The sequence below is a fragment of the Patella vulgata genome, chromosome 3, assembly GCF_932274485.2.
Source record: "Patella vulgata chromosome 3, xgPatVulg1.2, whole genome shotgun sequence".
In the NCBI taxonomy this organism is placed as follows: domain Eukaryota; kingdom Metazoa; phylum Mollusca; class Gastropoda; family Patellidae; genus Patella; species Patella vulgata.
Window position 1 is genome coordinate 29,561,459 of NC_065881.2, and position 20,994 is coordinate 29,582,452.

The 20,994-nt window shown below is 34.0% G+C and overlaps 2 protein-coding genes across 2 annotated transcripts; one reads left to right on the top strand and one right to left on the bottom strand.

Annotated features, from left to right (window-relative positions):
* The first annotated feature begins 11,931 nt into the window (after positions 1-11,931).
* Positions 11,932-14,279, top strand: LOC126815254 (uncharacterized). Its single transcript, XM_050540818.1, has 4 exons — positions 11,932-12,334; positions 13,248-13,417; positions 13,946-14,175; positions 14,276-14,279. Exons 1-4 carry the CDS (start codon positions 11,932-11,934, stop codon positions 14,277-14,279), a joined length of 807 nt encoding a protein of 268 aa, XP_050396775.1.
* Positions 13,270-17,644, bottom strand: LOC126816912 (uncharacterized). The gene is made up of 3 exons (XM_050543726.2): positions 17,169-17,644; positions 15,546-16,359; positions 13,270-14,300 (listed from the first exon to the last, which is right to left on the bottom strand). The coding sequence occupies exons 1-3, from the start codon at positions 17,180-17,182 to the stop codon at positions 14,286-14,288; spliced, it is 843 nt and encodes a 280-aa protein (XP_050399683.1). The 5' UTR covers positions 17,183-17,644; the 3' UTR covers positions 13,270-14,285.
* Between the last annotated feature and the right edge of the window lie 3,350 nt (positions 17,645-20,994).

Here is a 20,994-nt window from a genome sequence, read left to right on the forward strand (position 1 = left end):
TTTTTTCATTTTCTCTTAACTGGTGACAGTCAATTCTTTTTATAAATTGTCAGATATCATCTCACAGTCTCATATAACAACTTTTGGTCTTCGAAGGAATTATCAGTTAGCAGAAATTCGCCCGTGCATCTGTTATCGCTCGTTACTTCAGTCAGTTATATAGAAGGATAACTCGTGTTATCCTTTTGCTATTGTCACTTCCTTTTCTTGAAATCTTCGTTACGCATCTATCGTAGCAATGATTTCTGTGTTAAAATTACTTTGGGACCATACCCTATAAGCTGAAAAGGGAATCAAAGGTGTCCGTCATATTTGAAATAAACATGTCTATCCGGGTCACTAGGGGACGTTCTGACGTGCAGAAACCAGGTGATATTATCTTCTGAAGGGCACTTTTATTTATAGGCCAATTGTGGCACCATGCTCACGAACGAAGAATTTTGGGCGCTAAAGTACATGTTATATTTAATATGTTTCAGAGACTGGGTGGTTGTACCTACAACCAAATTGTGTGGAAAACTGTCTGTCCAAAAGGACAGGTTTCTGTAGTCCTTATATTGACAGCTAAGCAGGGATATTAATTGATCTGTTTGTGGATACAACAATTAGACAGGGTCACCACGGAGCTATTTGGCTATTATAAAACACCCCGAAGCAACTATCAGCCCAGCTAGGTTCTGTGAAAGGAGAATGAACCGTCTTCCATGTTTCTAATGTACTCCACTGACAACGGTTCCGGCACAGTCTTTGAACTCGATTATGAACATGGCAAACGGGTAGCCTTTATTTACAACCGCCAGATTCGACATGGAGTGACATCCTTGGCAATTTAAGAATATTTATTGCATAAAGTATAATATTTTGTGTATAACCTACGTTTTACTCAACAATTGATTATCTATAGCCCCAAAATCGTGTTTGGCTGGAAGTATTCATAATTGAAAAATATTGTTCTGCTATTATAGTGTACGATCTTTCTATTGTCTGACAGATGAATCACTGTCTAGAGAAAACTACTAATATAATTCAAGTCGTTATTACTAAACGCAGACCATCTTCATTATCCCAGTTGATGCGTAAAAGTAGGACGTTAAAACCCCTATTTCATTTTATTTCACTTAACATAGAGCTTAATCTTTTGCTTAAAATGGATTTTGTGGGTGATATTTTCAGGTTTGGGAAATCCCTTGTGATATTTACTACAAAGTCTATCAGCATTTATAATCAGTCAAGACAACGTGAATGCTTCCGTTTTAATATGAAAGGACGTGGTTGTGTCGGGAAAAGTTGCTCACAGCAGGATTAGAACTGACTGACAACACATTCAAGTAAATTTATTATTATTTGAATAAAATGCCATTACTATAACAGGTCTTTTTTTTTTAAAAAGAAAAATTAAACTGAATCTTACAAAGAAATAGTCCATCAGCACTAATGTAAATCTTTAAATATTTCTTATTCATGTACATTAATAACAATTTCCATTGGTAAATATTTGAATATTTCCCATACTTGTTTGCACTTTAATAACTATAGTGCTTAATTATCTGTTAATACCCCCCACATATGATATAATTATTGTAGAATATTATCAAATAATTATCTAAAAATCATTCAATTAACGTAACGATTATTGCGACACGATCTGCATTTAACATCCACATAGCATACAATACCTCTGTGTTTTAACATTTATTTTATGGATATTTGTGCAATGTGGGTGATGATACCAATCGCCATTTACCATGACACTAACATCGGAGTTCTAGTTTATTTAACTGGACAAATCTTATTTATTCTGTGTCACAGTATTTTAATTTATTTAATCATATTTAATTCATTTTGAATTAGGACGACGATCATATAGTTTATTTGATGAGGTCTTTAGACCTGGAGATCAAATTCGAACATGAAACACGGACCTACCTTTACATCTCTATAGTGCACTGTAAACCATAACAAAGCTACGATAAAACACATCATTAGACCAGAGACAGCCAATAGAATACTTCGTTGTATCCAGTCAAGATTCAAAACACAGGGACTATAGTCTTCACATACGTCGCAACCGGGGGCACACTTTAGACAGTTAAAAGATGATTCAAAGACGTTTAGTTCACCCTGTAAAAAGATAAAATAGATATAAACTGGTTAATGAATAATATAATGTTTATTTTAGATTATTGTGTATCTATTCCTTTTTTAGGTCAAATACAATTATGTGATCCTATATTGTCGGTTGGGGGGCGGGGTAGCACGTGCGCGCTGTATCATAGGGTCTGTCATTAAGTCAACTGGCGGGGTTTCGATTCCCCGGTTGTACGTGACAAGGGATAGGGTCGCATGTCCAACCTCTTGGGTTTCCTCCCACTACTAAAGCCCCCTACCCGCAAGCGAATTATTGAAACAAAATTGAACCATGTGTTAGTCCCGAAATGACCTTGTTTGTGTCGAGTAGACGTTAAACCCCATTTCTCTCTCTATCTATACTGTCATTTTCATGGCCAGGTGGAGTGGGGGGGGGGGGGTTATTGTGTTGCCTTCGTGGTTTTCATTGTCTTCATGAAACACCGTGTTCGCTTCAGAGCTTTCAACACCACAGCTGTATATTACTTCATGTTGTATTCCATTTATTATTTCTTTACGTTGTGTTTTTTTACATATCATAATTATTAGGTATACTTTTGTTTTTGAGCCTTTATTGTACTTGCAAAAATATCATTTAAAAACAAAATAAGGTAAACCGAATACCGTGCCAAACCGTGACATACTGAGATAAACAAAACATATGGGTCAGAATTAAACACATTAAACTTTTTTTTTTATTTAAACAATATTTTATTCATTTAAATTTACAAAATTCATATAATAAATATAGGATACGATAACAAGCTTTAACAGCTTATATAAAATCGCTTCCTTAAAATGGATCTTTAACAAATTTGCAACTGGCAGTCATAATATAACACAAATATACAGTATAAATCATATTATGTACAATTTAGATGATAATTTTAAATTTCTTATAGGGACATTCTCACGGGGGGGGGGGGGGGGAACTAAAATTTATATTATATTTATCGATTACATTTTTGATTTTTTGTTAACGTCGAGTTGTTTTTGTTTTCATATTTTGTGATTTTTTTTATTTAGATGTTCAATTTATGCTTTGATTGCTATTGTTCAGTAAGACTATTTTTAGATCAGATACGTACGAATGTCCCTTTAAAGGCACACACGATAAAAAAAGAAGAAAATAAATAAATGGGTGTGTGTGTGTGGGGGGGGGGTATTCTATCAACACCACACCTACAAACGTTTTTAATTTTTAGTTTCATTTGTTTGCCGTCTTCAACAGATTAAATTTAATGGAACTGAACCGCATATACTTAAATCGTTATAAGGCTTATGTCAGTCGGAAAAAAAGTAACCATTCAGTAATATCATGACATTTAAGCTTCATTTAATACAGATACAAAAGGGCGATATTTTCATATAATTTACGCCGCACTGACGTCATTTAAATGCAAAATTTTGTATGATTACGAACAGAAACGTTTTGCAATATCCAAGTATTTATGAACAGTTTTAAATATTTTAGCGTTTTCATCATATGTATTACTTTTTTGCCCGAAAAGTAAGGATTGCCTGTTTTTGTTTTTCATCGGAAGTTTATCAATTGTTTCTTTTCTTGCTTTTAGAAATATAGGGCAATGAAAGAAAAAGTGTTCACAATCCTCTATAGCATTTCCACAAAGGCAAAGAGGGTCATCTGATATATGCATTAACATTTTGTGAAATTTTAGATCACTTTTGAGATTTCGTAATTTATAGTGAATAATTTGATTATGTCTATTGCCTATACAATAGAGTTCGGGTGCTGGCTGTACATAATTTTTTTGCCTAAGCTTTGATTTAAATTGTGATAGCGTTCGCGATTTTCGTATATCGCTAGCAAGATTATTCCAATCTTTGATTACTGACGGAAAAAAAAGAGTTTTGATAGTGTGAGGTTCTGCAGTGTATTTGTTTAATATTGTCAGAGTTTCTCAATTTATATGATTGATGTGATGAAATTTGAGGTGGTTCAAGATTTGAGAGGAAAATTGGAACTTGATTATTCATTATTTTATAGAAAATTACTAATTTATGTTGAAGACGTCTTGAAGAAAGAGAGGTGAAGCCAGATTTTTTAAGTAATACCTGGTGAGAAGTGCCTCTTGGTAATCCGGTGATTGTTCGAATTGCATCCAGATGGAGTTTTTCTAGTTGTTCAGACTTTTCATTTGTACAGTTGTTCCAGACGAAATCCGCATAGTCAAATACTGGAGGAATATAAGATTTATATAGTATCTCGAGTGTTTTACGTTTTAATCTGTATTTGAGAGACCGGAAACAGTTTACCATGGTACTTTTTTTGCTTTTTAAATAGTCGATATGTGTATCCCACGTTGCTCGGTTATTAAAGAAAACGCCCAGATGTTTATGACTAGAATCGTCTGTTATATCATAGTTATTATATGAAAGATTGAATGTTGATGCGGACAACTTCCTTGAAAAGGTCAGGCTTTTAGTTTTCGAAGGATTGAAATCTACTTTCTATTTGATTGACCAATTACAGATTCGTTTTATATCATCATTGAGAATTTGCTGAGTAAGAAGAGGATTGTCGATTACGAGGAAAAGAGAGGTATCGTCGGCGAAGATGCGTATGTTGGAGCTGATATCATCCACAATATCGTATATGTAAACAAGGAAAAGGAGAGTGCCTAAAATAGAGCCTTAGGGAACTCCAGAGGTAACAGTTTCTGATAATGAACATTTATTTCCTAAGACGACTTTCTGAGAGCGATTTTGCAGGTAACTAACAATAAGTTTGTAAATTTTCCCTCTAATACCTATTGATGAGATTTTATGTAGTAGGCCTTGGTGCCAGAATCTGTCGAAGGCTTTAAATATGTCGAAAAAATTGCTTTCACTTCTAGCCCTTTATCAAGAGACTTGCATATGTAGTCGTACATCTCAATCAGTTGATATACAGATGAATTTTGAGGTTGAAAACCTGATTGAAAGGGGGTAATAATTCCTTCTTTTAAAATGAAGTTATGGATATGTTTCCGTAGAAGTGTTTCAAAGACCTTACCCAGAGAGCTTAGCAATGAGATAGGTCTGTAGTTGGAACAGTCGTGAATATCATCTTTTTTGTAGATAGGGACAATATTGGCCTTTTTCCAGCAATCCGGATATATAGATGCATCAGACAGTGTTTGAAACAGTCGATGAAGAGGCTATTTCAAAGAAGGCGCTATACATTTCAGAATAAAATTGTTAATGTTGTCCGGCCCACTACATTTTTTGCTTTTAACTGAAAGAAATGTATCTTCGACATCAACTAGCGAGATCACCAAGTTGGAAATTTCTGATTTCCGTCGAGACAAATTTGGCAAGGACTGTGGACTAAACATGCAATGTACAATGTTATAGAATGTTAGAAGATTTTTGTAACAGAAAATATACAAAAAGAATAACACAGCAATCAAATAGTTATTTAATTTATATGGAAATATACTTGTTGGTCGTTACTACGTGAAAATGTAGGGTAAAACACGCTCTTACATGAGAATCCATAAACAAGTGTTCTTTTATCAAGACAATTTGCATGTTAATCAAAGTAAAATGCCTTCATTACAACGGAAATAGATTGATATTAGCATTGAAGCTTGAATACTGTTTACTTGGTTGACTGCTCCGATTATACGGTATTGAAATCATACGAATAACTCATCACATCAACCCTGATCATTGATTGTTGAATTTTACAGATGTATCGATTAGTTAGCCCGAGTAACCTTAATCTTTCCACAACCTTTAACGGAAGCTTCTCAAAGTTTGTCCAACGTCCATCAAACATTTAGCAGAGCCTTCGTGTAGGTTAATGGTTTTGAAGTAATGGGTTGGACATCATAAACGATTATTACGTTGTAACGGGGCTCTGACATCCAAATACATCAGTTACCCTGTAAAGTTGATAATATTGTTGGCTAAGCAACAAATAACTTTTATAAATGAAAATATACAAAACTAACAGATCATCAAAGACGTCATATAGTAATCAGTCAGTAGTCATTCAGTGAGTGTTTTGTCACTAAAAGTTGTTAAAATGTAGTCACGTTTTTACACCAGTAGTGCCATCTTTTACAGCTATAGTAACACACCTGTAAGGAGGCAAGTCTTTAACTAAATTCCACTCACAGTCTTCGACATTGCAAACATGACTTATTAATAATAATAATACTGTATATTTATATAGCGCTTAATCCATCCATGAGCATGCTTTAAGTGTCTTAAGTCTAGATCGAAATTCAGCAACTGTTTCTGAACACTTTATTTTGTCAGGTAAGTCATTCCATAGTCGTGGACCATATACACTGAAGGCTTTATCACCAAAAGATTTTAATTTAGTTGAAGGTACAACAAGTGATAGGTTATTCTGTGAACGGAGTGGTCGGTTTGGTACATAAGGCTGCATAAGATCTGTGATATAGGATGGAGCTGAATCATAAGGATAGATGTTATATGTTGACGTTTGCTGTTCTTGTGATGATTCTGGCACAGTTGTTCTGAATTATTTGAAGTCGCTTTAATAAATGTTGAGATATTCCAGCCAGGGCACTATTACAATAGCCCAATCTTGAAAAAATTAGAGTCTGCACCAAAAGATGGCAAGCAGCAGTAGTCAATAGGTGACGAATGTTTCCTATACTACGGAGATGAAAATTACAAACACGGCATAACTGATCAACCTGTTTTTCCATTGTTAAAGACGGATCAAACTTAACACCTAGATTTTTAACCCTTGTTGTAAATTAATTACTAGAGTGGCAAATTACAAGACAAGAACCAGGAGTTGATGCGAGACGCTGTGGTGTTCCAACAAGTATTGCTTCTGTTTTTTCATCGTTTAACTTCAATTTATTATTATTCATCCAGGATTTAACAGCTTTGGAGCAGCGAGTGGTATTTTCAAAGGAATCATGAGCATTGTCTTGTTTAAACTTACTGATTAACTGTGTATCATCAGCGTAGGAGAAATGGCTTATATCAAACTGGTCTATAACATCCCCCAGACAACGTGTGTACAGTATAAACAATACCGGTCAAAGAAAAGATCCTTGAGGCACTCCGCAATTAAGGTTTGCAAACTAGGAATGGGATTTGTTTATAATGATCTTCTATCTGTAAGATAAGATTTAATCCATTGTAAGGCCGTACCAGTTTTGTGAAAAGTTTGATAAAGTCTTCTTAAGAGAATTTCGTGATCGACAGTATCAAATGCGGCAGACAAATCTAACAGGGTCAAAGACACAAGTTTACCACTATCTACGGAGCGCAGCAGATCATTTAGCACACAAAGGATAGTTGTCTCAGTGCTATGATGTGGTATGTAAGCAGATTGAAATTGGTCTAAAAGATTTCGAGAAACTACGAAGGACTGTAGTCGATTGTTTATTGCCTTTTCAATGATTTTGGAGAGGAATGACAAATTTGAGACGGCTCTGTAATTCTTAAGCACATTTCGGTCAAAGGAAGTTTTCTTAATAAGGGGTCTTACAACGGCATCTTTATATATTAAAGGAAATACTCCTGTACTAAGACTTGTGTTCACAATCTCAGTAATGACTGGAAGAAGCAGATCAAGATATTCAACAAGGATATTTGTTGGAAGACAAGTTGTCTTCTTAGATGATTTGATAAGGTTTTCAATTTCATCGATAGAGAATAACTCAAAATCTGTTAGATAATCTCCACATGTGGCTGAAAAGGTGTAATGCCTTCAGTTTATTCATTTTCACTGGAGTGATCTAAATGTTCACGTATTTGATTTATCTTGGATGAAAAGAATTGACAGAAAGCGTTTGCAAGATTGTCATCACCGTCAGATTTTGGTAGAATTGTCTCAGTTGTAGTACGAAGTAGGGATTTCATAAAATTGTGACACTGATTGGGAGACTTAAGTTCATCCGTTAGCTTTTGGACGCAGTATGCGGATTTTGCATCTTTGATTGTTTTTGAGTATGCACCTCTTGCTTTTTGGTAGATTTGACGATGGACTTCTAGCAGAGAATGGCGATATTTTCGTTCCGCTTTACAGCGTTCTTCTTTTGCTATGAGAACATCTTTATTGTACCAAGACCTGCCAGGCCGGAGATATACCTTCTTAGTCAACAAATGGGCATGCTTATCAAGTAGGGCAAGTAAAGTGCTATTAAATTTACAGCACAGTTCGTTAAGCTCTATAGGTGTATTTGACAGGAGATCTGAGGACTTAAGGTCGTTGCCGAAAGCTTCCCTGACTAATGACTTAATCTTCCTAAACGAAATGGTAACTGCCTGCAACTTCGGTTTTTCAAAATTCCATGGGGTTGAAACGAGATAGTGATCTGATATTTGAATATCAGTAACTGATGCACTTTGAATGAGGGTACATGACTCTGGGGTCATAATCCAGTTAAGAATGTGACCCGATTTGTGTGTGGTATGCTGAATGTGTTGACTATAGTTGTGCGAGGCTAAAAGCTTGACTATCTTCCTACTGCTAGCGCAATCTGGTTTGTCATAGTGGATATTAAAGTCACCTAAATTAACAGAATTGGTTTTTGATGTTGTTGATAAAAGAACAGATAATTCTTCGTCAAAGTCAGATATTTTGTTCCTGTTTTTACTAGATGATGGTGGGCGATACAAACAAATCGCATGAACGCATGTGTTGTAAGAGCTGATTTTTAGGTTAAGGCTTTCGAAAGTTTTAAAAGTTTGGTATATAGTATTGCCGCAATAACACTCTGGCTGGCTTGACAGCTCCAGAAAATCGGCAATACTATATACCGGAAAACAACCGGAAAACACCATTTTATACTGAATACCGGAAAACACCGGAAAAACACTAAATACCAGAAAATCGGCAATACTATATACCGGAGACACAGGAAAACACCGGAAAACACCATTTAATACTGAATACCGGAAAACACTAAATACCGGAAAACACACTAAATACCGGAAAATACCCTAAATAAGTAACCTGGAGACTGGTGTTTTCCGGTATATAGTATTGCCGATTCTAAATACTAGATGTGTTAGTGTTTTACCTGATGTTTTAATTATCCATTAAATCATATTGTACTTGTCAAAAGGGTTCGAAAGTATTTTTTACGTCCAAATCCAGTTGAATCGTCTAACGTCAGACGATTCAAATAATCTAAAAGCCATTTCTATCAAGGGAGGTAACATACTGCACACAGCGATCCACCTACGTCATACGAGAATTGATCACTGTCCTATTTATCCTCCATTTAAAACCCCCACGTGATCATTTTGGGGCGTGACTTATCGACCGGCACTACTTTATTTACCGGAAGCACGTGTTGTATGTAAACAAATAATGCCGGATCAATGACACCTATACTAACTTAAAACAAGTAGCACTTTTTAAGGAAATAGAAAATATTGTTAAAACACAATTATCAGAAGGACTTCGCCAAATTTTACAAATTTGTAGATCCTGCAAATTAAAAATAACAAATTACTTCGAGTTCACAAATGAATCAAATAATTTTTTTAAAAATCTGGATAAAAGAATGCACTCAACTCCCGATGCTGAAACAAAACATTTAAGAAATTAAGTGCAATTGAATTCATAACCAAATCTGTAGAAAAAATGAAATTAGCGACCTATAGTACGACGAAAGAAGATGCGGCACACAGCTCGAGTGCAAGGAAGCAACTCTTTTCAAAGAATGAAAATGAAGGTAGGGTTGAAAATATATTATTGTTAATATCAATCATAACTGAATATACTTACCAATAATAATACTGACAAATAAATATGGGCCTAGATGTATAGGCATACACTTACTGAAGGTAATAAATGCAATTGCAGGCCCAATTGTGGAGCACCCCCCCCCCCCCCCACACACACCCTCATTTCATTTTGTAATCTCAAGAGATACTGCTTAAGACAATTTAAACAGTGTAAAATCATAATTCTGTTTTATATGTTTAGATCTAGATGTAAAAGATAAATCCATTGAAGAAGAAATAAAATCATCAAAGAGTCGTGCCATTGATTACATAAATGAAAATTTGTTTAATGAAAGTGATGACATGATAACAGCAGAAGATTACAAAGCATTATTTGATATATTTCGATTGGAGGAATCTGTCTCTGTGAAGTACCTAATACATATAACTTTAAAATTTGGACCATTAAAGAAAGCATTACATATGTATTTTCTTCAGGACATAGAAGCATCGTTACAAATTAATTTTAAGTATCACAATAGCCAATTATATTATAGAAATGTTGAACAATTGTTATCAGAAGATATTATGTCAGATATTATCATTGAACTGAAGGAGCGGGTACCATTTTTGTTTGATTTGTTGAAGCTTTGTTGTAGAACAAAATCTGAAGACACCAAGATCACGATGATGGCAACAATTTTCTCCATGTTCATGCAGAGTCGTGTTAAGCAGGCCAGTGCTGTTCAGAGATTATACACCTCAATATGTATTCGATACCATGCTGATAACAAGGTATATAATACTAAACCTAATTTAGGGTGACCCACCATAAATAAATATCTCCATATATCACGACAATTACGCCACAGTATTTATATATATGCCAAGCCTCAAATCAGTTTCATACAATTATAGTTACTAAATAAACGATCATGTTGTACTTAATAAGCTATGACCATTAATCATCTATAAATAATAGACTGAAAACTGGTTCCAAGTGTCGTCCATAACATCCAGACACTTTTGAGTAAAAGATAGGTTACGTGCCCTTATTTTGAAATTAGTCTCGCTTAACCAGTCTATCGACCATTCTACGTCTAATTGACATGTCGGGATAATCAAGACTACTTTTTTACGAAACATAACAGAAAGCTAGAACAAGAAATTGAATTTAGAAATAAGCACGTTAGGTAACTCAACAATCGTTTTAAGAACCTTGTAAAAGTAAAATGAAACTACTGCTAGTATCATGTTCCTGTCTAACCGGAGTGATTCAGAGATATTATTTGTACTAAACCAAAAGATGCCGCTTAACGGTACAGTTAATGATAAAGCGATTTAAAAAATGAAACGAACGTAATTTCTAAATCTGCTGTAATAACCAAGAAGCTTAATTTCACTGCTATTCAAAATCGTCAACAATAATTTTTTTACGGCTGTAATAGTTGATAGATTTGTAGAGAATTGCACGTGCCATGGTTATTTATAGTATCATACTGTCAGAAAGTTGGTCTCGGCACGGCGAATGTGCACGCTTCAGTGGTAGTCTCGAACTATCAGCGGTGGACTTTATTTCTGTAGAGTACATGGGTCACCCTACCTAATTTAGTTTTAGATAAAAACTTTTGCTCTGTTTGTGTCCTGGCGGCATTTCTTTCATGGGTTTTCTAAAATTAATAGGCTTCTTCATCGCATGAAAATCAACAATGTGTCAATCAGCATAGGTGGGAACTCGAGTCCCATGACTTGGACTCAAGTTCAACTTAAGTTGCATCACAAACTTGACTTAAAATATGTAATAATTGAAAGGTAATCAGACATTAAATAGTCTCTATTGTATGATGGCGACATACAAAGTTATTTCATAAATGAATTAAAACTTTTATATACATGTAAGTATTGATTATTACTTATGTAACTGTAATATTTATTTTATCAAATGGATATCCAATACAGCTTCTCACTAGACTGAATGCACTGCATCTAACTCTCTCGGAAAAAAGTAAAAGTGACATTATAAAAACTTATGCTGATTATTCAGAACAGTTGATAATCAATGAAATAAAGACTGGAAAAGATGGCAAAATCAATGGAGACAATTTAGATATCAGAGTGTCCACAGCTGATATGAGACTAAGTTCTAGGGAGAAAGATTTTCATTCTTTTGCTACAGACTGGACACCCTACCGAGTTTATGCCTCATCATTACCAAATGACAAACCTTTATGTAATATAGATGAAATAAACATCCACTCAGTTGTATTGAATGAAAATGAGAAAGCAAAGTTTAAACAAGATTTAAAGATTCTTATTGCTCAAGAAATGGTTGACGTATTCCATTGTTTCAAGTGGATGAACTTAGTTTTGCCAAAAAATATTCCACATGAATATGAAGAAGAAATGTCTACTAAAAGTCATTCTCATATTATGCCAGTAATTTTGAAAAATGAACAAAAGTATGACGACTGTATTGACATTCTGCAATCTTATCAAGAACAAACCCAGCGATGGTACCATGAATCTGGTCGAGGTTACGTTGTTCATCTGCATTTTGTTATAATTGGTTAATATTCAAATATTTTTGGTACCTCCCCCCCCCCCACACCAACTACTAATCTTTATTTATCATACTTGTTTCTACTTTTGCATGATTAGCTTGCATGTACCTTCTTTATGTACTGTTTTATATGTATAATCTATCAACAGCTTATAAGTGTCCTCTTGTACAATGTCGGGGGGTTGGATGGCTGAATGGTTAGCATTGATTCAACTGGCGTGGTTTTGAATCCCGGTTGTACGTGGCAAGGAGTAGGATCGCCTGTCCATCCTCGTGGGTTTTCTCCGGGTCCTCCCGTTTCCTCCCACTGCTAAAGACCCCTACGCGCAAGCGAATTATTGAAATAAAATTAAACCATATGTTAGTCTCGAAATGACCTAGTTTGTGTTGAGTGGACGTTAAACCCCATCTCTCTCTCTCTCTCTCTCTCTCTCTCTCTCTCTCTTGTACAATATCTCGCCAGACAGTTGATGTGGTTAATGTAACCATATCGGACAGATAATTATCTTCATCATTTTTATTTTCAAAAGTTACTTAGGCGATTTTGTTTTAGCCTGACAATTAGTAAACTTCTGCATGACTGTTAATTATTAAATTTCATTTCAGCTCATTTTTGTTACCGTAATTATAAAATCTCAGTTCACTTCATTTTTTACACTAGACTGAAGTGGTAGTTGTTGTACTTGAAGCATTCTTTTAACACCAAATTACGATATTGTTTAGTCTGCTTACAGCAAATATAATTAACTATTTTACTTATTTTAGAACAAAATAATGTATTTCAAATAAAAGTAAGGTAGAAAAACATGAAAATGCTTATAAGTAAAATATAAAGACCTAACCTATCTAATAACATACAAATATCATCTTTCCCATCTATTTCCAGATGATTATTACAGAAACCTTAATATTCCAATTGGTGGTGACCAATTAACTAGAGTTAGATTAGAAGGTGCCAAAATGCTGCTAGCTGGATCACATACTAGGATAGAAAGATGTGAAAATTTATCACCAGTTGTTATTGAATTTTTTCATACTTTACAAGATTTTCTTGAGGTAAATATTTTTATTTGTAGAAATGCTTTGACCATCCAATACATAGATTCGGCACATACATGAACACTTGTACTAGTGTATACTTACGTAAGTTACGTAAGTTACATCTTATTGATTGGTTGGTTTGGTTTTGATAATATTATTCATGTACAGAGAGTTGATAACAGTTTTAAAGTAAATATAGCAATATTTTCTTAATTTTAAAAAAAAAATTACCACATCAGACCTTTGCATGAAATTATGCCATCGATATTTTGATTATTTACAAACTTAATGAATCTTACAAATCTCCATATTTCACGAATATACAAAACAATGCTTGTTTACAATAAGATTGTAAATACTAAAACTTTATCTGTTACAATTTCTTAAGTGTAATACCAAAGCTTTATCTGTTACAATTTCTTAAAAACTGATTTATAAAGACAAATTATTGTGGGTTGCTGTAATGAACATTTAAAAATATAATGAATGTTTACATACATGTATACGTCAGATAATATATGATGATATTTTAATTTATTTCAGAAACTCTGTAAGAAATTTCTGATTATAAATAAATCCAGGGATAAAGGAACTCTTGCACATCTCAGAGTTATTATTCAAAGAAGTAATGTGAATGGTCAAGTTAAAAGTAGATTTAAACAACATGAAGATTTCATTTCAACAGTTGGAAAGGCATATCTTACGGAAATGGTTCAAGAGTACTTTGGTATTGAAAATGTTGATTCTCTTCCGACTAAAAACACATCACCAAAGTATGTAGAATTTTTTCATGAAAAACGTCGGCAAATGATGTTTGACACGATCTTAGACAAGTTCATGGATGAAGTACTAACAGTCTTTGACATTGAGCAGGTGAGATTATTCAGTTGGAATTATCCTGAAAATACAAAATACATATGCTATTAGATATAAGTATGTATACAAAAACATGGTCATAAATATTCAATAAACAGCACTCAGGACATTTTGTCTTTATCCAGTTGACATATTAGGTATATTTAACAAACAATAAAAGTAGCCAGGTTACCAAGAAGATTTAATTTAACCGCATTCATGTACCTGGCACTTTTACCATTACACAGAACCATTCACTATTTAGTATACAAAGTATGCTTTCTAAATAAGGTACATAGTAACTGTCTCCTGTCACATGGCCAATCTATATCTAAGTGTTTCTTTCTTCTTTTTTTTTTAGAGTACAGCAAGTACAATTCAGCTTGAGTTAAATATTGATGATAAAAAACATATTGTTACAGCGGATGTGAACGACATTGATGGAGTAAAAACGGCATCTGCATTACTGTCCATTCAAGGAGGAGAACCCTTTCGTTTACTGATTCCTATTATATCATTTGAAAAATCTAAAGTTATTACAATCACCCTCCCAGGAGTTGATGGTCCTGTTCAAATTTCACAGAGAGAAGAGGAAAGACAAGATGACCTTTTTAATTATTGCAGTAACTTTCTACAATGGTATTTTGTAATTAAGAACTTTAAAAGTGCTATAAAATATGGAGATATTTTCAGAACAAACATATGCTTAAAAGCCATGATTCCATTTTTTATACTCATTCTAACTTATCGAAATATCTAGTGGAATGCATAGATTATATTTTGAAAACTGAGATTATTTCGCACCCCAAATGTCACTGAATGTGCGAACATCAGGATTTGTTAACAGAAAGGGTGTTAAAGGAAAAAACAAAGCAGCAGATATGGAAAAGGAGAATCCAGTCAAGTACCTGAAAGAATTAATAAGAGGTTTAGGACGTTGGAAAACTGAAGATAACATTTCTAGAATAACAAAAGCTGAACCGGTTGTTAAATTAGTTTCAGATAATTTTGAGTCACTATTAGATGTTTAAGGATATTCTACCAATCATAAAGTAAAGTCATCCGAGGAAGACTTAAAAGCAATTCAAAAAGAATTAACAGAGCTGCAACCTTTCAATAAAACTCCTGGCAGAACCTTAGATGCATTCAGTGGAATTTCTAAAGATCCGTTTGAAGGAGTAAACAGAACCAAATTTAAGTCAGATATCGAAATTATAATTCAACGTATTTTACGAAATATTCCAATAGATAACCAATCAGAATTCATATAGGAATAGTAAATACTCACCATTATGCTATTACGACAGTTACTACAACACAATGAAGGACCACCACTAAAAGTGTATTCGGAACCAAAATGGTCTAACAACCGTTTTCTCAAACATGTTGTTTCATCTTTACAAAACAGAATCATCTCTTTGGTTATACCTGGCCTATTAGCCGCAATGTCATTATTATTGTAATAAATGATAGCCTGTGATGGTTGGCCATTTCTGCCAGCTCTACCAATCTCTTGACTATAACTTTCTAATGACGTTGAAGGTCGAAAATGAATAATTCTGGATACTGAAGGAGCATTCAACCCCATTCCCAAAGAAACTGTTGCCAAAACCAGTCTCAATGTAGGATTGTCCTTGCAAATTTCATTTACAATCAGTGTTTTCATTTTTGGAGTATATTTCGAATGATATTGAGCGAAAATTCTATTTTCTGGCGTTTGTTCTATTCCGACATAACCACTTTTACCAACAAATTTTTCAGTGAAATTGTAACAATAATACAGACATTCTAAACTGTCTACATAAACAATAGTAACTGGAAATTCACTTTTCAGTTGCTTCAGCTCTGCTGAAATTGGTTGTATTAAGTCATCAAATTTTTCATATTTTCTCAAATTTGGCAATGTTAATTTTTTTTCAATAAATATGTTTTGTCTGTCTGGATTCATTTTAACAACTGTAGGTGTAATTAACTGCAGATCATTGGTAATGCTGGTAATCCCGGAATTTGTTAGTGTTGCAGTGACTACCAAATGTGCAGCATCTGTATAGAGTGATGTTATTTCTGACAGTCTTTTGAATGCCTTTCTGAAATCTTCTCCCCTGAAAAAGATTTAATGGAATATATCTACATGTACATTTAGAAAAATACTTAAAGGGCAAATCCTGATTATCATTTGGTGAATAAAACTGCTTAAATTTGTGTTAAAAACCCTTAAAATAATCCTCTACCTTAGGGCCATGCAACTAACTCAATATATATATATACATTTTCAAACAACTTAGACCCGCCTGACTTCATCTGGAAATGTTGACCTGGTGTCCCAAGCTGGCTGTATACTTTTATTTTATAAAAATAATGTGTAGGTTATCAGGTCATCCAACGAAAAAATTGACCCAAAATCTTAAAATCGTTATGTGTCCGGATAAGCGGTTTTGACGTTCACGTCCAAAGACTTAATATTTCGAGCTGAAATTTGAAGATCAGATAAATACACCATTCCGCTATTCGGCATCCTCTGCATATGATAAAACCTGTACATTGTATACGTTCAAAACAGACGTAAACGAAACGGACAAAATAAAAGTTAGTAAAAATGACTAAAAATGTTGTCAAAATTCATCTAATTGGATTCTAATTCAACAAATATTTAATAGGTTGATTTCTTTTGCTTTTTTATTGACATTATAACTAATATGTCCATTTAGACTAAAATAAATCGTCCGGTTTGGTTTAAGGCGGTTTCATTTATGCCCCTTTTAGGACTGAGACAACAAACCGAGGTAATGTATGCATATTGGCAGCAAACTTTAAAGATCCAAAGACAGTTGGACATTGATAAATGTCCTATACTGCCCAGCTAACCATAGAATAGAATTAAACGTACAACAAATAAGATGAAAATACTTACCATTCAGCAACCATGTGTACTTCATCTATAACCACACACCCGACTTGTTTTTTTATATTCTGGGGAACGTAAAAGTTTCCCAATGATTGAGTTGGACACCAGAGTTTCTGGGTGGGAATAAATAATTTTGTAATGGCCCTATCTTAATGCTTGGAGTGTGACATCTTGTTCTGTGAATACACTTGTTTCACTTTGTGTCTCGCTTTCCTCTGTATCACTCCAAGGTGGATCGGCAATAAAGTCACCAGTAGCTATTTCATAGGTCTTTCTCATATTATTTTCCGATGTATTTATATTTAAATAGCATGCTTCAATACCTTTTTTAACCAATCCAGTCTGAAAAATTTAAAGTATTTTTTATTCTAAATTATTTTGACTATAAAGGAACACTTTTATTTTTTGAAACTTGAAAACAAAAATGTTTGCAATGTCAAAGACATTAGATGATATTGAGTTAGAGACTTAGCTTCTTTAAAGTTTCTCCTAACCATGTGGCATGTACCAATATTAATTTACAGAAATGTACTTATATAGGCCTACCATCGGCATACCTCATGTAGGATATATATATAATATAGCATAATAACAGTTACAATCACACATTGACAGTTTGGCTTAAATTGTCCTAATCATGTACCATTATTAATTACAGAATAATTCTTAATAATTTAGGTTGATAAAATGATATTAAACATAAATTTAATGCAGTAAACATGTACTTACTACTTAGTCCTGCATGATACTGTTGAGTGGACATACTACGAGCACAATTGGAGTGTATGGTGAAGACAATTTTGCTTTTAAAAACCACGGTAAAGCTGGAAAATCAGACTTTTTCCATAGCCAGTTGGTAATATTGCAATGCAGTCTTTATCATTGTAAACTGCCTTTAAAGTTTCAATCTGTTTATCTTTTAATTCAATGTTAGATACGCCTAAATTTGTCTTCGCGAATAAAATCGCTTCTGTGAACTTATCGTCTATGGGCGCCGCCATATTGAATAATTAGAGTGGACTATTTCGTGATTCGATTCTACTCCGTTTATCATCTTTCATACTCACAACGGCTAAGTAAACATTTGTAATTTCATTAGATATGAAAATATAAGAGGAATAAATACTTCTAACAATTTCTAAAAGCATACATAGTGTTTTCGACTAAAATCGTCGATGTAGGAATTTAAATGTCGGTTAATTAGCTTAGGGCCTATTCTCAGCCGGAGCTAGCTGTAGATAGGCAGCCTAAGTTTGGGATGGGGAGGTAATAAACTCCAGATTTGATTGACTTCCTGTTCTAAAAATAGCTTTCCTTGATGTCATAAGGTGGATATCCTCAAGTGTTACTAATGTCAACGGGAATATGAAAGGAAATGGGGATTAATATGACTTGGATTACCACACAATTAATTCAAACTTATTAATAACATTAGCCTGAATTGTATATACACGTAGAGGTGTCAATCAAGGTTTACTCCCACGAAGGCACAGTTATTGACCGTAACAGATTAAACGAGGTCGTTTTCGACGACTTCGTGGGAATCCAGCTCCTAGGGATTAAAATGGATTAAAATTGTAACAATGGTGTTATAGATTGTTATGATAAGAATTTACAATTTCATAATCTCCAATGTAACTAATTAACCAACATTTTAGAATCATTTTTGGCATAAGAAATCAAAACATAACTACACTATAACAAAAATTAATTTAATTTCGCCAAATAAGACACCCTGTCTAAATACTCGACTAAATTCAATTTCTCTTCCTCGTGTCTTCCTTTATTCCTGGAGCTGGTTTTGGATTTAAGCATATTTATATCTCTTCCTTGGTAGTTAATATTTTGTTCTTGTTGTAAAAATGTGATCATTTCAAAAACATTCGGATGGGCTTTTCCAACTATCTTCTTGATTCTTGCATGTCATCCTTCCAGAGTGTTGTTGGTTCAGAGTGAACATACATTCATAAAATCTTTAACGCCCTTAATTGGGTCCTAATAGCAACATGCATCTCTTCAAACGAAAGCCGACACGTCGATATCTGCGCCTTCGTGGGAAGGATTAATTTTGGTCACGCTCTGTAACCGCGCCTTCGTGGGAATACACCTCAATCAACTAGATCTCTATCTATCTATTGACTATTGTGATCGAGTTCGAACAATGTGATTTTTTTCCTTCGATTGACAAGTCTAATTGACCGTGGTACAAATTGAAGGAGAAACTGAAACTGAAATGGCAAAGCTGTTTTGGACAGGTAGGCCTAATTTGCAAAAAAAACATTATCATGAGAATCTATATTCAGCTTATTATTACCATTGGGAAACGTTTCGTTTTGAACATATTATGTCTTTATAAAACATGTGGGGATCACGGTGGCCATTTGGGTAAGACGTTGGCTCGCTAGTCTGGTTCGATCCTTGCATTTACCGAGAAAGTTCATCCAGAATTTCTGACGTGGTTTCCCCTTGTCAGTGATGCAGAACAGAGGGCTTGATAAGGACAGCTGTCTAGTCGTTCGAGGGGACGAAAAACTGAGGTCCCGTGTACACATTGGCCTGCACGTAAAAGATCCCTTTACAGTTGCAATTCGATATAAGAGTAGGCTGTAGTGCCGCTGTCCAGGCAAAATTTCCCTCATAACACACTGTATGGCGTATGCCCGTCTTCATTAGCCCAGTTCGGAGCAGAACAGTAGAACGTTAAACTCCATTTCATTTTATAAAAGATGTGAAATATTGTTACTATTTCTTTACCATTGTTTAAATCGCTAATATTTGGGACCTAGAAATTGACACAAATGGGTCGTAGCGTTTATAATAATGTAATATATGTGTACATATAAACTGATTTACAATTTACATTCAATCATTTCTGTTTTTACTGTAAATTCTAATCAGTTATGTTCGACGAATTGCCCCAGAAGTATCAATGGGACGGCAATCTATTTATTACGCAGACTCTCCACCTAAGAATATGGGATCACCGTCCTGACTTGTGGAATATGTCTAGCCCTGTTATTCGAGTCCCTTGTTACAAATGGTAAACATGTAAAATGTTCATTTTGTCTTAAATATTGGATGTCAGAAGCCCATATTTTACCGGTAAAATCACAACATCAATGTTGATTTAAATTGACAAATAATTTGTGTCAGACTTTGGGTGATATTGGGTTAGAGACTTAACTACTGTACTTTAATCTAGATGGTTGAATATCTCATATGAGCTATGGTTTATTAGTAACCTGAATTTAAATTTAATTATTGTAAGGTTTTCTTTTACTATCTTGTATAATAACTAATATTAACAGACAATTTTTTGATGAATGACTGGTGAATGTATTTATTTTTTCAGCTATAGCGGAATTTGTGTGCCTTCAAATGCTGGAGCAATGCATGTTTCAGAACTATCATCCATTCATGGCAGGTAATATTTGTACAGCAACTAATTAATTGTTTTTTTGACAATTATGTTACGTGTAGATCACCCTGGGCTGTTTCATCCCAAAATTACATGGGTCGTTTTATTCCACTTATATAGGGTTGTGTTTCATCTCAGTTATATAGGGTCGTTTCATCCCATAAATTTAAAAACGAGGATTTTATGAAAAAACACGAACACAACTTTTATATGAATTTTTAATATTTTATTTATATAGTAATAACAATAACAATTTTATCACTGTTTCGAATTATTCAATGACATTATTGTCTCAGTGACATTATTGTTTCATTCACTTTGCATTATATCCATTATTACTACACCTTATTTTTTGTCACAATATTTTTCCAACGTTGTGAAAATCTTAGTTGTTGGTAAGCTACCAGACACTTT